Source organism: Ruditapes philippinarum, unplaced genomic scaffold, assembly GCF_026571515.1.
Source record: "Ruditapes philippinarum isolate M1 unplaced genomic scaffold, ASM2657151v2 ctg6999_1_1_1_1, whole genome shotgun sequence".
Lineage (NCBI taxonomy): Eukaryota > Metazoa > Mollusca > Bivalvia > Venerida > Veneridae > Ruditapes > Ruditapes philippinarum.
The window spans coordinates 59842-74936 of record NW_026857673.1 but is presented as its reverse complement, the minus strand read 5'-3'; the positions used below and the strand labels follow the sequence as shown (position 1 = coordinate 74936).

Genomic DNA, 15095 nt, shown 5'->3' with positions numbered 1-15095 from the left:
TGTGATTGAAATATTATTTTCCCTTTCCTTGTCGATTTTATGTATAATGAATTTCTCTTGCCTTGTTGGAACTAGCCATAACTAGCTTTTGGTGTCCTGAAATTTTATGTCTACCACCCTCCCGTCCACTTTGCCCCTGCCCCTTCCCTTTCAGTATTTAGCAGAGGGGTTGAGTGCATTAAGATTTGATGTTTCTATATATCAAGCTGTGGGATCATCCCAAATAGCTGAAATTTTATGCCCCAACTACTGGGGGAAGGGGTCATATAGCTTTGTCCTGGTGTATCCATCCCCTTGTGGAGCTGACCATCCTTAAGACTGTCACAAAACAGTTGTGGTGGCGATTCATCTGTGTCATATGGATTGACACATTTCTAGTTGTAAAGTGTTTGCCCTGCTTTGAATTTTGGAGCAATTTGTTTGAAGTTTCAAATATTTCAGTATTAAAATACAACAATTGAGCAGGGACAGTGTAAAGTGTGATCTGTTTATTCTAGAGTGAAAGGACTGCATTTTAGTAATTGCAGGCTCGCAATTATAGGATAATCATTGTCATTTTAAGCAGGTTAAGTTGTTAAAGTTATAGCAGCAGGTACCTCATTTGCATTTAATATGTTGCATTATATTAAGTCCATCTTTATACATAATTATAGGAAATTATAATCTTAAATTGAACAACAACATTAAACCTCAAAAGCTGATAAGAAAGGTGGCTTATCAGTCATTAAAGAACTTGAAAATGTGAAAAGGGTAATATTAAAACACACTCGCTTCTTTTTAAATTGCTTTTGTATATATAGAACTTGAACAAATTGCCTGTTTCATAGTACAACATGTTTACATGAGTGATTGCATGAATACACGTGGATAACTGATAAAATATAAATTTGTTAAATGGAATGAATTGATTTGAAATCCCTTGATATACAGAAAATGTAGATTTATTTTAATTATTTAAAGTACTTAAAACTTTCTATTTGTTTTGACAATATTTGAAAAGTGTTATCATTTGCTTGGAGATGAAGATTTTTCATGTCTGTCTTGTTAGTGTCTAGGTGTTTATTAATTTTACGTGTTTGAGTTTGCTTGTTATGGTATGTTGCAAATATTTGAAGGATTTAAATAGGACTTTGTGGATTATATTGCAAGTGTGTGCTAATATGGCAAATTTTGGTCATGTAAAGATATGAACTTATAATTCTGTTTTTAACTCTTTATCTACATTATGGAAAAGCCTTTACATCTTATGTTGTTATTTGTTTCAAGTTACACAAGTCATGCCCAAAAACAACAATTTTCTTTTTTGTGTAACATTTTATATAGTTTAATGCAAGAAATTCAATATTAAAAAGTTCAAAAAGTATAAACAAAGTAATCATAATTAGTAGAAAAATCATTTTGGTGTTTCATTTTACTTGTTTAATCAGTATATTATATTTAGTGCACAATTTATGATACTTAAGTATGATTACTAAAAAATCAGTGAAAATTTCAAAAATTGCATTCCATGAATATTTGATTTTGTTATGCATTCAGTACATAAGAAATATTCTGTATGGCAGAACCTGGTATAACCAAATTATCCTTTACACACTAAATATATTAAATCTTGAAAAAATCATTTTAAGAGAAAATTTCAAAGTATGTGCAGACCTGGTTGATCTTGAAAACCAGTTGCTTGGGTCAAATAAGTTGCTCAGCCAGTAGGCGAAGGGTCACAGTTTCTCTGTAAAATCTGGTCTGTAACAGTTAAGTAAAATAATGGGCTGCTACTGAAATACAAAGTCCAAATAAGCTAATTGTACAGAACATTAAAAGGGTCAGTTAGATATAACTGATGTGGTCTCATTTTATGCATTGTCTGGGTATATTAAAACTAATTATACCCCCACCACAAAATGTGGGGGGGGCTATAATGGATTCGCTTTGTCGCGTCGGTCGGTCCGTCCGTCGGTCGGTCCGTCCGTCTCCATTTTCGTGTCCGCTCTATAACTCCTATACCAATTGAAGGATTTTCTTCAAACTTGGCTCAAATGTTCATCTCAACAAGGGGATGTGCAGAACCCATGTTGCCCATGTGTCAGCTCAAGGTCAAGGTCACAATTCAAGGTCAAATATCAAACACTATCAAATATTACACAGTATGTCGTGTCCGCTCTGTAAGTCCTACACTACTTGAAAGATTTTCTTCAAACTTTGCTCAAATGTTCACCTCAACCAGGGGATGTGCAGAACCCATGTCGCCCATGTGTCAGCTCAAGGTCAAGGTCACAATTGAAGGTCAATTATCAAACAATTAAATATTACACAGTATGTCGTGTCCGCTCTGTAAGTCCTACACTACTTGAAAGATTTTCTTCAAACTTGGCTCAAATATTCCCCTCAACAAGGGGATGTGCAGAACCCATGTTGCCCATGTGTCAGCTCAAGGTCAAGGTCACAATTGAAGGTCAAATATCAAACGATTAAATATTACACAGTATGTCGTGTCCGCTCTGTAAGTCCTACACTACTTGAAAGATTTTCTTTAAACTTGGCTCAAATGTTCACCTCAACAAGGGGATGTGCAGAACCCATGTTGCCCATGTGCCAGCTCAAGGTCAAGGTCATAATTGAAGGTCAAATATCAAACAATCAAATATTACACAGTATGTTGTGTCTGCTCTGTAAGTCCTACACTAATTGAAAGATTTTCTTCAAACTTGGCTCAAATAGTCCCTTCAACAAGGGGATGTGCAGAACCCATGTTGCCCATGTGTCAGCTCAAGGTCAAGGTAACAATTGAAGGTCAAATATCAAACAATCTAATATTACACATTATGTCATGTCTGCTCTGTAAGTCCAACACTACTTGAAAGATCTTGGCTCAAATGTTCATCTCAACCAGGGGATGTGCCATAAAGAGTCTGAAAGGTGACAGACGGTGATCATTAACAAGATTGCATTAATTATATAAAGTAATAAAGTTGTGTAAATAATTAAAGATAACATCTTAATACAACAAGAAAGATAAGTAAACAGCTAAGACAGAATAGAATACGTTTTTTTCTTTGAATTTTTTGCGCTGACAAATTTGTTGCATGTATCCCCCGATGAGAAATCACTATTATATATTTAAAGTCACATTCCTCTTTGGCATATTTTGAGGTTTGGATCTGACACTGGTTCTGGATCATTATGTATCTTTAATAATTCACCGCTGATATTGTGTAATTATGATTTTCGACTAACACCTGTGTTTTAAATTTGGAACTCTCTTCTTATGATTGTGACAGTGACAGTTAAGGAATAAGGTATCAAACTTAAAAGAGTAAACAAGTTATAAAATTGCTCCTCCCAGATGTTCTGGCCAGCCTTATGATGTAAATGGCATAGCCAAGTCATTTATAATCACTAATTTTAAGCAATTAGGGTTAAAATTTTAGCAAAGTACTTTTTATGCTTTACATACAAGGGTTGTTAATGGAGAATTAACTTTAAACATCGTGATGATAGATTAAAGTGTGTGTCAGCAAATATTGAAGTTGTTTATCATCATGTTATTCAAAGTTTTGAAGTTTCATATAAAATTGTTACAATTTATAATGTCTTGAATTTTCAATACAATTGCACGATATTGTTTCTGATTTTAACTGACTGAAATGAAAATTTTGACTAGGATCAAGCATTATTGACTTTTAAATACTACAATTCTGGGCAAACATATTTTAGCCTCATGACCATTTATTATTAAAGACTACTAATAAAAAAGATGCTTTGTGAAAAGGTCACTATTTTATAAATTTAAGTCTACAAGATTTTTGCTTTTAACCGTAAATGCATGGGCAGTGATGATGATAAAGCACTTCCACCTGCAAAATACAACTACGTTGAGGACTCTAAACTGTTGGGCTGACTAGGGCTGATTAGGGAGGGAATGGGATTTAGTATTATCCAGGGGTATATAAGCTGGCTCGATCCTCCAGCGAGGTGAATTTTCTCCATGACAATTATTGATCTCGAACATTGAGGTTTCAAATGGTCTTTTGTTTTTCACTGCTTATTCAGAAATTATGTGGCATAAGTTAAGTCAGTCACTTGTTAAGAAATTGGTTATTACTGGTTAGTTATCAAGAAAGGCCTGTTAGGTGGAACATTAGTGCCCAGATATGACCAAAAATGTCTTAATAAAACTGGCCATAAAAAAAAGTTGAGGCTGTCTCTTTTTTTTTGGTACCAAATTTAAATTCCTCAAACTTAACTTCAAGAAACCCATTTTACTCAAACTAAGCAGGGTAATGGTAAGAGACCTTATTGAGGGCTGCAGGTGCATATATAGGTTGAAAAATTTTTAAATCATTTTGCTTGCTTGCAGATTTGTTTCTGCATAATTATATCAGACTATAGATTTTCAAGTGGTTGCACCAATGCTGGCAAATATGTGTTTGAAATGATGTCATTTAATCGTAACCATTTTATGTATGAGTCAGTCTGCCATAGGACATACTTGTTAATGAAGATGTAAATTCAAACACCGAATTTAAAACTATCAAATTATAATAAATGGTAATAAATGATAAAATCAAAATTTTCTCAAAATTCAGCAGAGGATTATGTTACCACTTTTAAGAGTTACCTTATTACCATATTAAAGAGTTACCTGGTTACCCCTTGTTTAGTTACCTTTGAAAGTCAGTGTTACCTGTAGCCAGTGAATGCTATTCTTGTATGATCTGAAACATCATTTTCTTCACTTTCTTTCCTCTAGCATTTGAACTATATTTGATTAAAAATCAATGAAACATAAACATATCTGATGTATTCTTTGTTTCTGTTATGCAGATAGTTAAATATTTAATGATCATTCTTATCAGAGTATAGAACTGGCATTTATGTGTACAAGATCGGTTATCTGTACTGCCAACCCCTGAAGGCTCTCTTGCTTTACTAAGCTTAACAAGCTATAACATTTTGTTAGAAGTATCAAATTGAATCATATTTTACCAACTTAAGTTTACTGTATTTGTAAGTCTTGTCAGTTTCTTATGCAGTATCTGAAACGCAGTATCTGAATATCATTTTCAATGAAGCTGTTAGACTCGAAGCTAAATTTAACCCTCATTTTACATACATTTTTTTCCAGTTTTAGCAGGGTAAGGGTTAAATTAATGATTTTCATATAAAACTAATATAAGTTTATTAAAAAATTAATATTCTTGAATAAATGTCAAATTCTAACTATAAATTACATTATTGACGGTAATCAGTTAAAAGTTTTGTTTTGTGTTACGGTATGCGTGTGTGTGTGCGTGTGCACAGAGTTGCGTGCTGATGTATACGCGCATGCATTTGCTGTTTATAATTGCCTGCTATAGTGTATAACAGGTTGACTGTAACAATTGTCTTATTGATGTCCATATAATTACCTTAACACAAATGATGGCTATTTTACAGTATTTTAAAACATGGTGCAGTTTTAATTTAGAGGTTTATATATTTTCATTATATTAAGACTGGAATTTATTATGATATGCTGTAAGAATGTAGTAAAATTAACATGTTGCTACAACACTTAAAACTTTTATAAACAAATTGACTTTTAAATGGTTTAACTTTAAGCCAATTAGGAACGTGTATTTGAAAAATGAATTGATATATGAAAGGGATACTGATGTTGGAAATTTCCTAGAGTAATATTCTCATAATTTAAAATGGTCACCCTAGCGAAAAAGAAATCATGTTACATGATTAAACATGATAAGATGTGTACAAACATGTTTTTTTCTTCATTGACCATGTTGCTCAATCATGTCTTATAAACATGTTTGACCATCAAACATGATTGTGGATGAAAATTACAATTTGTTCAATAAAACATCTGTATTTATTTCAACTAATATTATAATGACTTTCAGGGAGAGGTAAAAATCATAAACATTGTTTTTTTTTTGCAAACAATCTTACAAGAAATCAACATATTCAATCATGAATAAACATGATAAATTTATAAAAAAAAAAAATCAAACAAATCTCTCTTTTTTCTTGTTTACTTTCATCAAATAAGTTATTCTTTTGGATAAAAAAGTATCCATACATTTCAACTTTGTGTAAAACAGCCTTAAACGCTTTAATAATTACTGACACATTGACCCATTTATTACTAAGAGAATAACATAGTCATACATGATCAAACATGTCTGAACATGATAAATTCCAAGTCAATATTTTTTAACAAATAAGCATTTTTTAAATTACATCTTACAACAGGATTTTACTTTCTGTGAAAACACTGATAAAAAGAATAGTTTCAGTTGTTTTGTTTACAATTTTTTTATAGGAAAGCAAACATGTTTTAAACATGACTGAATTTTGAATATAACAAAATTTTCAGACAGCTCAGAGCATGATTCATCATTCAGCATCTCCTTGGTTATAATCCTAGAATCCATCTGCCAGGCCATAAATGGAGGTTAAACATATTGTCCCCTTTTTCAACAGTTTTACAGCATTTATCGGAATACAAGATAAGCATTGATATAAAGCATCAAAGGGCACTGGGAAGAAGTAAATGTAGCAAAATTAATTAAAATGGTGAATTAAGGTGGGATCTTAATTTCAGAAAGCTGGGGATTATGTACCACAATATGAGGCATAAATTGATAGTGGATATATTACCCTTTACTGTAGCCATAAAAGCTAAATTACTAGGTAAGCTAAAAGTTTAGGTACAATAATCACATAATTATGTTCCTACCAGTTACAAATATACAACAGACAAAATAAAATATTCCATACAGGATGCTGAACTTCAGTTTGGCGCAAGTAAAAAAACTCAGTTAAGAATTACCAATTTTTTCATATGAAGGTTATGGTTGCAAAGCAGAGCTCAAACTCGCCATCCACCATTTTTGGCAGACAAGAGTTACTGAAAATACTACTTAAACTTGAAAAATTTTATCAAAACAAAGGAAAATATCTTGGAATAGAAAATATTTTCATGAAATTGAACACCTATGAAAGAATCTGAATTTATTTGTATCCGAAATCAATACTTTTTTAGTTAACATATCATTTTATTATCTATTATGAAAGACAGATTTGAAGAAGTGACCCGTAAATCACTACCACAGGGATTGTGCCTAATAATAATTAACACTAAATGTCACATTAAAGTTGTATTTTGTAATATTAGACTTATATAATTTACTGTCTCAAACTGCATTTCAAATGATGCAATCTAAAATACGCCAGTCACTTGAACAAATTTGGAACACAACTAACTTAAAAAATGTATTTTCAGTTTGAATAACAAACACTTCTTCAATTATCTTATCTATTAGAACAACATGAACATCCTCTTCAGTTTTCATTCTTAACAGATCATCTGAGATGGTATCCAACATCACAAAAAGGGATGTACTTGTTCTGTTATTGTACATATATGTCCAACAGCAAACAACTTTTCATCCACAATATTTTCTATGAAATATGATATAGCTAATATCACACTATCCAGGCACAAAAACAGTGTAACAGTTTTTTCATTTGTTTGTACTTTTCGGAATAAAGAAATTATCCTTTGTCGTAATATTCTGTGTGTTATTCTATAATCTTTTACATTGTTCAAACCAATCTTAGCAAGAACACAGCATTGTTCTTCTTTAGATGCAAAATTTCCTTTTGAATATTCAGTGCCAGAGGGTTTTTCATCACCCGACATAAGTTAACCAGTATTATTTGGACAAACTCTTGATAGAAAATCTAACCAACAGGGTTCACATCAGCAATCATTTCTGTACTTATAGTTCTGACATACAGATCTGTTAACTTGAAGTTTATTGTTTACATCCAAATTTATGTCCGAATGACTCTTTCTTGTATTTTCATGGTCATAGAAATTGTCATACTCATACATGTTTAAGGTAGCACTCTACAGTTAATTTCAAGTTCCTCAGCCGTCAATGTCCTACAAGTAATACGTCTATTTATTCTGATACCAAACTACACAACCTGGAAAAAAAAAACACATTTTGTTGAGAACATATATGACATAAGATTGCAAATCTACAAAGAAATTATCCCATCTGCAATAGGCAGGCAGTAAAAAAAATGCAATTCATTCCGTTGAAGCCCAAAAATCTACAGTGGACCGAGCCCCAAAACAACACATTTCATCCCTCTGGCAAAAAATCAAATATACAGGCTAAAGGAATACCGTCTCTGCTTTAGCAACTTTCTATACATGCAAAATATCACAAAGTAACTGGTACTCAACCTTGTAGATTTTTTGCTACTGCTTTTTGTTGTTTTGGGTTTTTACGTCACATCGACACAGTATAGGTCATATCGCGACGTTCCAGCTCTACTGGTGGAGGAAGACCTCAGGTGCCCTTCCGTGCATTATTTCAGGCACGAACGGGCACCTGAGTAGAACCACCGACGTTCCGTAAGCTAGCTGGATAGCTTCCTCACATGAAAGAATCCAAAGTCCCTGTCAGGATTCGACCCCTTAGCGGTGAGGGGCAAGTGGTTTGAAGTCAACGACCTTAACCACTCAGCCACGGACGCCCTAAAAGTTGTCCTTATAAAATTAAATTAAAAAAAATAATATGATGGACACTTGTATGAAATAACAACAAAATTATACCCTAAAAATTTAAATGTAGACAACAAATATTATCATATCTTTATCTTAAATTGCAATTATTAATGAATCTAGATCAGCAAATCAAATTTCACAAGTTAATTTTCTTAAAAATGTAAATGAAAGACAGTTACAGCCGGCTTATTCAAGTTATTTTATAAAAAATAATTTATTTTCTCTTTACAAAAATAATTATATATTAGGCAAACAAAGATGAACATTACTATATTTGCCTTTTATTTGGGTGTATCTATTCTGGGTATAGTCTGGGTACTTCGTGCGGGTCGATTTGTGCCGCCGGTTTCCCATGTTTCCGTAGCCAAATATCCCCATAAATACCCCTAGGAATTAATTTCATTTAAGGACGGCCATCGCCAAATATTTGCAACATTCCTTTTTTTCTCTCTAGGTCTTTGGTATTTTGCCTCGCGGGCAGAAACTTCATGATGAGAATTTTTTTGTTTTGTTTTTTACGGAAGTACAAACTAGCCGGTCACTGTTTTCTAAAATCTGATTCGACAATCACAACTTGTTCGACCAATCAGAAGCGTTGATTCATACCAAGGTGCGTAATGCACACAATTGTTCATAATGCACAAAAAAAACTTTTTGTATTTAACGAAAGCCAAACGGACAAAAACATCACCTGTTTATAAAATCAAATGGGCAATAGAGTTCTTTCAGTTCTCACTCGAGATAAGAGGCAACCTATACCCCTCAGAAATCTGAACGGATTTACGCGATTCACAAAAATCCTTGAGGCTGGCTAAAATACGGAACTTACGGACTATTCCGGATGTTATTCTAATAATAAATATACAGCTAGCAAACGGGTTGCAGCACTTGCCGTGGTGTCAGAACAAAACATATTGTTATATATAATGACATTTACCTTCTTCAGCTTCTAAAAACCTCGAAATCCACCAAAATCGCATGTTTACAGTTTCTTCAAGTGTTATCTTTCTATACTTCCGGTTTAGAAAATCACGTTACCTTCAGCGCCACCAAACCCAAAGTTTATATTTAGCAACCAATAGATTACAAGAATACATGTGCGGTTAGTTTTTAACGAGGGAAAAATCAAAATGGCTGAAAAATGAAAGTGCTTATTTATTGGACTTTGGAGAACAACTGGTCGTTTGTCAGCACTGCCGCTGATCGGGTAGGGTTAATGCCTTGGACAAGAACATTTGCCATGTTCCAGGAGAAATGGTATCCTGCTATACCCATCGCAAGTAAGTTCTTCATCTGCACGCATGCTTCCGAGCACAAGGACAATCTTGATAATTAAAATAAGACTGCTCTTGCTTTCAATTAAAATTCAAAAGGTCATCCAAAATATACCTAGCAAAATGCCAGTCTTCTGGAAAGTTATCGGTCCAGACGGCCGACCGAAAATTTGGCAACCTGTCCTGATTTTTTTAAAGGAACAATCGACCATATATCTGGAGATTTTTGAGGAAATTATTTAAATTCTCATAGCCACAAAATTTCCACTTATAAATGAATGAAACTTAACTTAAAAAAGAGATTTTAACTGTCAAATTATAAAGTTTTTTTGTCATTTATTAACATTTTTTTCGGATAACACGAAGTCCGGATAAGTACAAAAATAAAATGATTTATTTTGCTTGTGTAGCACACGAATTTTGCCCGTTCTAACGTAATACAATTGAAAATACATTCTTATATTAATATGTATTGATTAATGTACCCACTTCTTGAAATCAGCATTTAATTTCAGCACCCACTAATTTCAATTGTCACATGTTGTCGCGATCCGATATTTTGATGATAAAACATTTTTTTAAATAATAAAAGGTTTAAAAATATGTAGGTGAATAAAACTGAATTAGCAGAAAACATTATTCAAAGTCAGTGCTTTCTTTGGCAGGTTTGCAACATTTGATCATCTGGAGGATGTCCTGGAGAGGTATGTTCTTCACCATCAAAGAAATTCAAAACCATAGTGCAACTGGTAAAAAGGCCAACAAAGACCAAGTTTGATCCTGCCAAAGCTCGTTCAGAAACATTTTGATATCACTGACAAGGAAGTGGTCATTAAGACACAAAATGTGAAGCAGAAGTATTCCAAGTGACAATGTTAATCAAGTATTCATAATGAAAATTAACTTTTGTGCTGAAAAAAAAGAAAGAAAAGAAATAAAAAAGAATTGTGTCCAGGGTTCTGATCTAAAAAGGTGTAATTTAAGTTTTACCTCATCTGAGCGTACTCCAGATGAACTTTTGTGATTGCCTTTGTCTGTTGACCTGTGCTGATATAAAACAATGTCAGCTCTGTTCCTTTGACCTGTGCTGGGTTAAAACAATTTCAGCTTTGTTCTTTTGGAAATGTTTGAACATGTTTGAAAATGTCAAATGACCCCTTGATTTGGATATATTAACATGTTCTACCATGTTATGGGATCTTGATTTGTATATGTTTAAACATGTTTAGATATGTTTGGATCGTATTGCCATTTAATGTGAATGTTTAAACATGTTCCATCATGTTTTGGGGACATTTTTAATCATGTTTAGATGTGTTTGAAAGTAAAGTAGGTTACATGATCAACCATATTAAAACATGTTCTGTGAACGTTTTCAAACATGTCCAAAGCATGATTGCTGGATAGAACAAAAACATGTCAAAATGTGATTGACCATGTTACTCTTTTTTTGATCATCAAACATGACTAATCACGATTGTTGACTGATCATGTTAGATCATGGTGCCATTTCACGTGCATGTTTAAACATGTTTAAAACATGTTCAAAACATGTTCAAACATTTCGAAATAACATGTAAGAACGTGTTTAAAACATGTTAAGACATGTTTCAATCATGAAATTTTCGCTAGGGCGTGAAAATGATATTTTTACATTATTTTGTCAGAGGGTGTATTATAGTATTAGGTGTCGGAGCGGAGCATGTAGATTTGTGTTTACATTTATGTGTCAAGGATAAAAATGGAAATAAAAGTTAAGTTGTATGTATAATTAAACAAACAGTCAAAAATTAGTTTAATGTTGATATAAAACTGGTTTGATATATTGAATTAAGACATTTTGAATGTTGACAGTTTATAAAGTTGTTGACATGATTTATCACCCATGTGACAGCTAAGGTGCATATATAAGTGAATTAATATTTATTAATGTTAAATGAATCTTTCTAATTCATACATGTAGCTAAGTATAATTATAGCAGACCAAAATAGCAAAGAGTGAATTCTAAATTTGTTGTTTTAGCTTTAAAATGGAAATTGGTGAAATATGGTTTAAAATGGAAATCAGCAAAAATGGTAATATTTGATATGGAAATTGTACAGATGAAGTTCTATGTTTATCCGAGGCAGACGTGATTATTTGATACTTAATTGACAGTTATCTGGCTAACTGTGTAAGGTCAATGTGTCAAAGAAGATTTTCGGATAGGAAAATAAATCTATGATATTTCATTCTAGAGAAGATTTTCAGATAGGAAAATAAATCCATAATGTTTCATGCTAGAGAAGTGAATTGTACAGGAATCATTAGTATCTAAGAAATGGAATAAAAGCGAGAATAAAGCATTTGACTGACAGTGATATATTTCACGGGAAAAAAATATTTTTGAATGGTTTTTGACTATCTAGGGAAATTTTGGCTGTAAGATTGTTTGATTTACTCCAGAAAGAATGACATGGATATTTTATCGTAGACAAATTTGGAAGTTTTAGGGTCGATCTTGTACAAAGTTTCTTGATATTTGTATTCTAAACGTTACCATGGCTATTAACCATATTAATAATATAATTCAGTGTGAGAATATAACGATCATCTGCCAGCAAGATCAAGACCGTTTGGTTTAATACCGTCTGGAACAGCAGGGTTTTTTTCTTTCCTGAAATACGTAGAAAATTTCATATTTAGAAATAATTAAAAAAAAATAACACAGACTTCTTTAAAAACTGTTAACCAATAAAGGTATAGGAAGATAATTACAGCCAGAGAAGAAAATCGCGAATGAACTAACTGGGGGAAAGGAGTACACAATAGCTTGGTTAAATTGAGATTTCAAGTTGTGATAGGAAAGTCAGCAGTTTGAAAAAAAATTTTTCAACATTTATAATTATAACAAAGGATGATTGTTGTTGAGTCAATTTTAGCTCGGAAGTATTGTTGTTTATAAATTTTAAAAATAAAATGGAAATTGACAATAAACTTTTAAACAATGGAGACTGGAGTTTTAAAAAGGTATTAATTTTAACATAAACAATGAGTGGAAGGAAGTTTAAATTGTCGAAAAGCCCAAGTTTTAAACTTGTGAGAACATTCTCTACGGATCATCACCATGCTAAGAGGCGGTCTTTTTCTACAGGTAATGATTTTAAAGATATCTGTAAACAAATTTCAAGTTTATATTAGGATTTTCATGAAATTGTAGAATATTGTTGTTGTTGTTATTGTTGTTGTCAACTTGGTAGTTGTCTTCAGTTTTTGCATTATAACATTTAGATTAATGTTTCAGTGACAATTATTGTCATTGATTAATGTGTCATGAATTTGAAATAATTTAAATATTCTCTAACTTGGATACACTGACATCATTATATTAGAATTATTTTGCTATATATATAATTATAAATTTAAATTTACCACAGTTAATATTGCACCAATCACATCATAGCACAGTGTTTAAGTCATGCATGATACCCCCTCCCCCCACTCCAAAATTTTAATGTAAAAATACCAACCAGTAGTAAATTTATCAGACCCCTTATAATTGAAGTGTAAATAAGAGGACTAATTTCTACTATCAACAGAATGTCTGGAAAAAAAATCAGCTTTAACTTAATGGGTTTCATGTTTTAACATTATTTCTATTATAAAAAAAAATCATTGAACAGAATATAATTTGTTATGGTTAATATTCTTTAATGTGTTGCCTAAAAGCTTCAGTATAAAATGTAGAGGAAGTATCCTTGAGACTTTAGTTATATTTTTTATCAGCAACATCCTTTGGTGGGAAAGTGCTGATAAGTATTTTGTAATACAAAAAAAAAAATTTAAAAGTAAAACAGCGTTTCCTCAGAGAAACATGGATTCTATAACGCAGGGACTTTCATTTTTATCAGATTTATGAAAAAAATACATGTTAAGGGAATATATTTTTGTGATATCTGCCACTTATCTAAAAAAAAAGAAAGATTATTTAACATGACTTAGATGGAGATTTCATGAAAAAAATAATTTGAAAATGCATCTGAGTCTCACACTTTGTTTAAATTAGATTGCATCATCTGACATTATAACTGTTCAAGGTCATCATTAAGTTCACTTAAAACTTCAGAATTGCATTGGGAATCACACGCTAAGTGTTGTTCATGATCAAGAGCCACAACTCTAGCAGGGATTTTTTTTACTGAGTACTTCCCCTTAATAAACTTAACACAATTACACTATACAACATACTACTAGTCTCAGCCTACAAGGTATTTTTCCTGTTTACTAAAAACTATAACACAAGGGTATTAACTTTAAGTTAATATTGATCAAGACCCATAACTCTAGCAAGGAATTATTCCCCTTTGTTAACATAAAAATTCCATGTTCATATTTGCTTCAAGTTTTGAGGCATTCAAAAGTAATTTTAGGTCACTTAAGTAATTTGCCCTTTATGATAAAAAAAATGTTTAACCAACATTATTATTACTAAGGGAAAGCTCTGGGAAAGCTTTGAGCGACTGTTCTTGTTAACAGATACCAGTAAACAAGAAAGCAATTCTTATTAATTACAGTATTCAATATAGACTATTAGAATGTTTTCTGTAGGTTTATTTTGACTAAAACTTTGGAAAGAAGATCAAAGGAAGCTCTAAAATGCTGTATGTAAGTAGCTTGTAAACATGATATTTATCATTAGAATTGGAAAGCTTGCATTAAGCAAGTAATATTTTATGCCAGGGTGACAACAAATCTGGCAGTCAGAATTATTCTTTTGTCTTCTGTATGTGTTTTCTTCTTCTGATCAGAAATGATTTACTATCTATCTCATTAAAGCTTATTGTAAAAAAAAAAATAAACAAAAAGATGAAATTTTCAAGATAGTTAATGTTGCAGTTGAATTAAATTGGAGAAATGTCATTTAGGTTTATTTAGATTTGTTATTTCCCTTTTCATAATACAATACATTATATATTCTTGAATTACATTACGCAAAAAAAGCATAATTTGTCTAGACTATAATTCTTGAAATGTATAGTTTCTTGAATTACTAATTTATATATTTGCTTGAAATCCTTAACGCATTGGGAAAGCTTAGAGAATTAAGGAAGGCCGTTTCTGAAATATTGTTGTTTTTTGTTTTGTTTTTTTCTTTTGGGGGGGGGGGGGGAGGGTCTCACAAAGCTAATTTTATTTTGTTGAAAGGTCTTATAATAATGTTTTGCTGACTTTCTAATCATCTGGTCCTCACACTCATTATATT

General features: G+C 32.0%; 1 protein-coding gene across 8 annotated transcripts in view; it reads left to right on the top strand.

The window, feature by feature from the left end:
* LOC132750564 (oxysterol-binding protein-related protein 8-like) overlaps nt 1-15095 on the top strand; it is a 93775-nt gene that overhangs the window by 24603 nt on the left and 54077 nt on the right. Inside the window, exon 1 of one of the 8 annotated variants that reach the window (XM_060740559.1) lies at nt 12756-12986. The exons of the other annotated variants lie outside the window; for them this stretch is intronic. Within the exon in view, the coding sequence (XP_060596542.1) occupies nt 12884-12986 (103 nt within the window). The 5' untranslated portion in view covers nt 12756-12883. Of the gene's footprint in view, nt 1-12755; nt 12987-15095 lie in introns of those variants that run through there. 8 annotated transcript variants of the gene reach the window in all.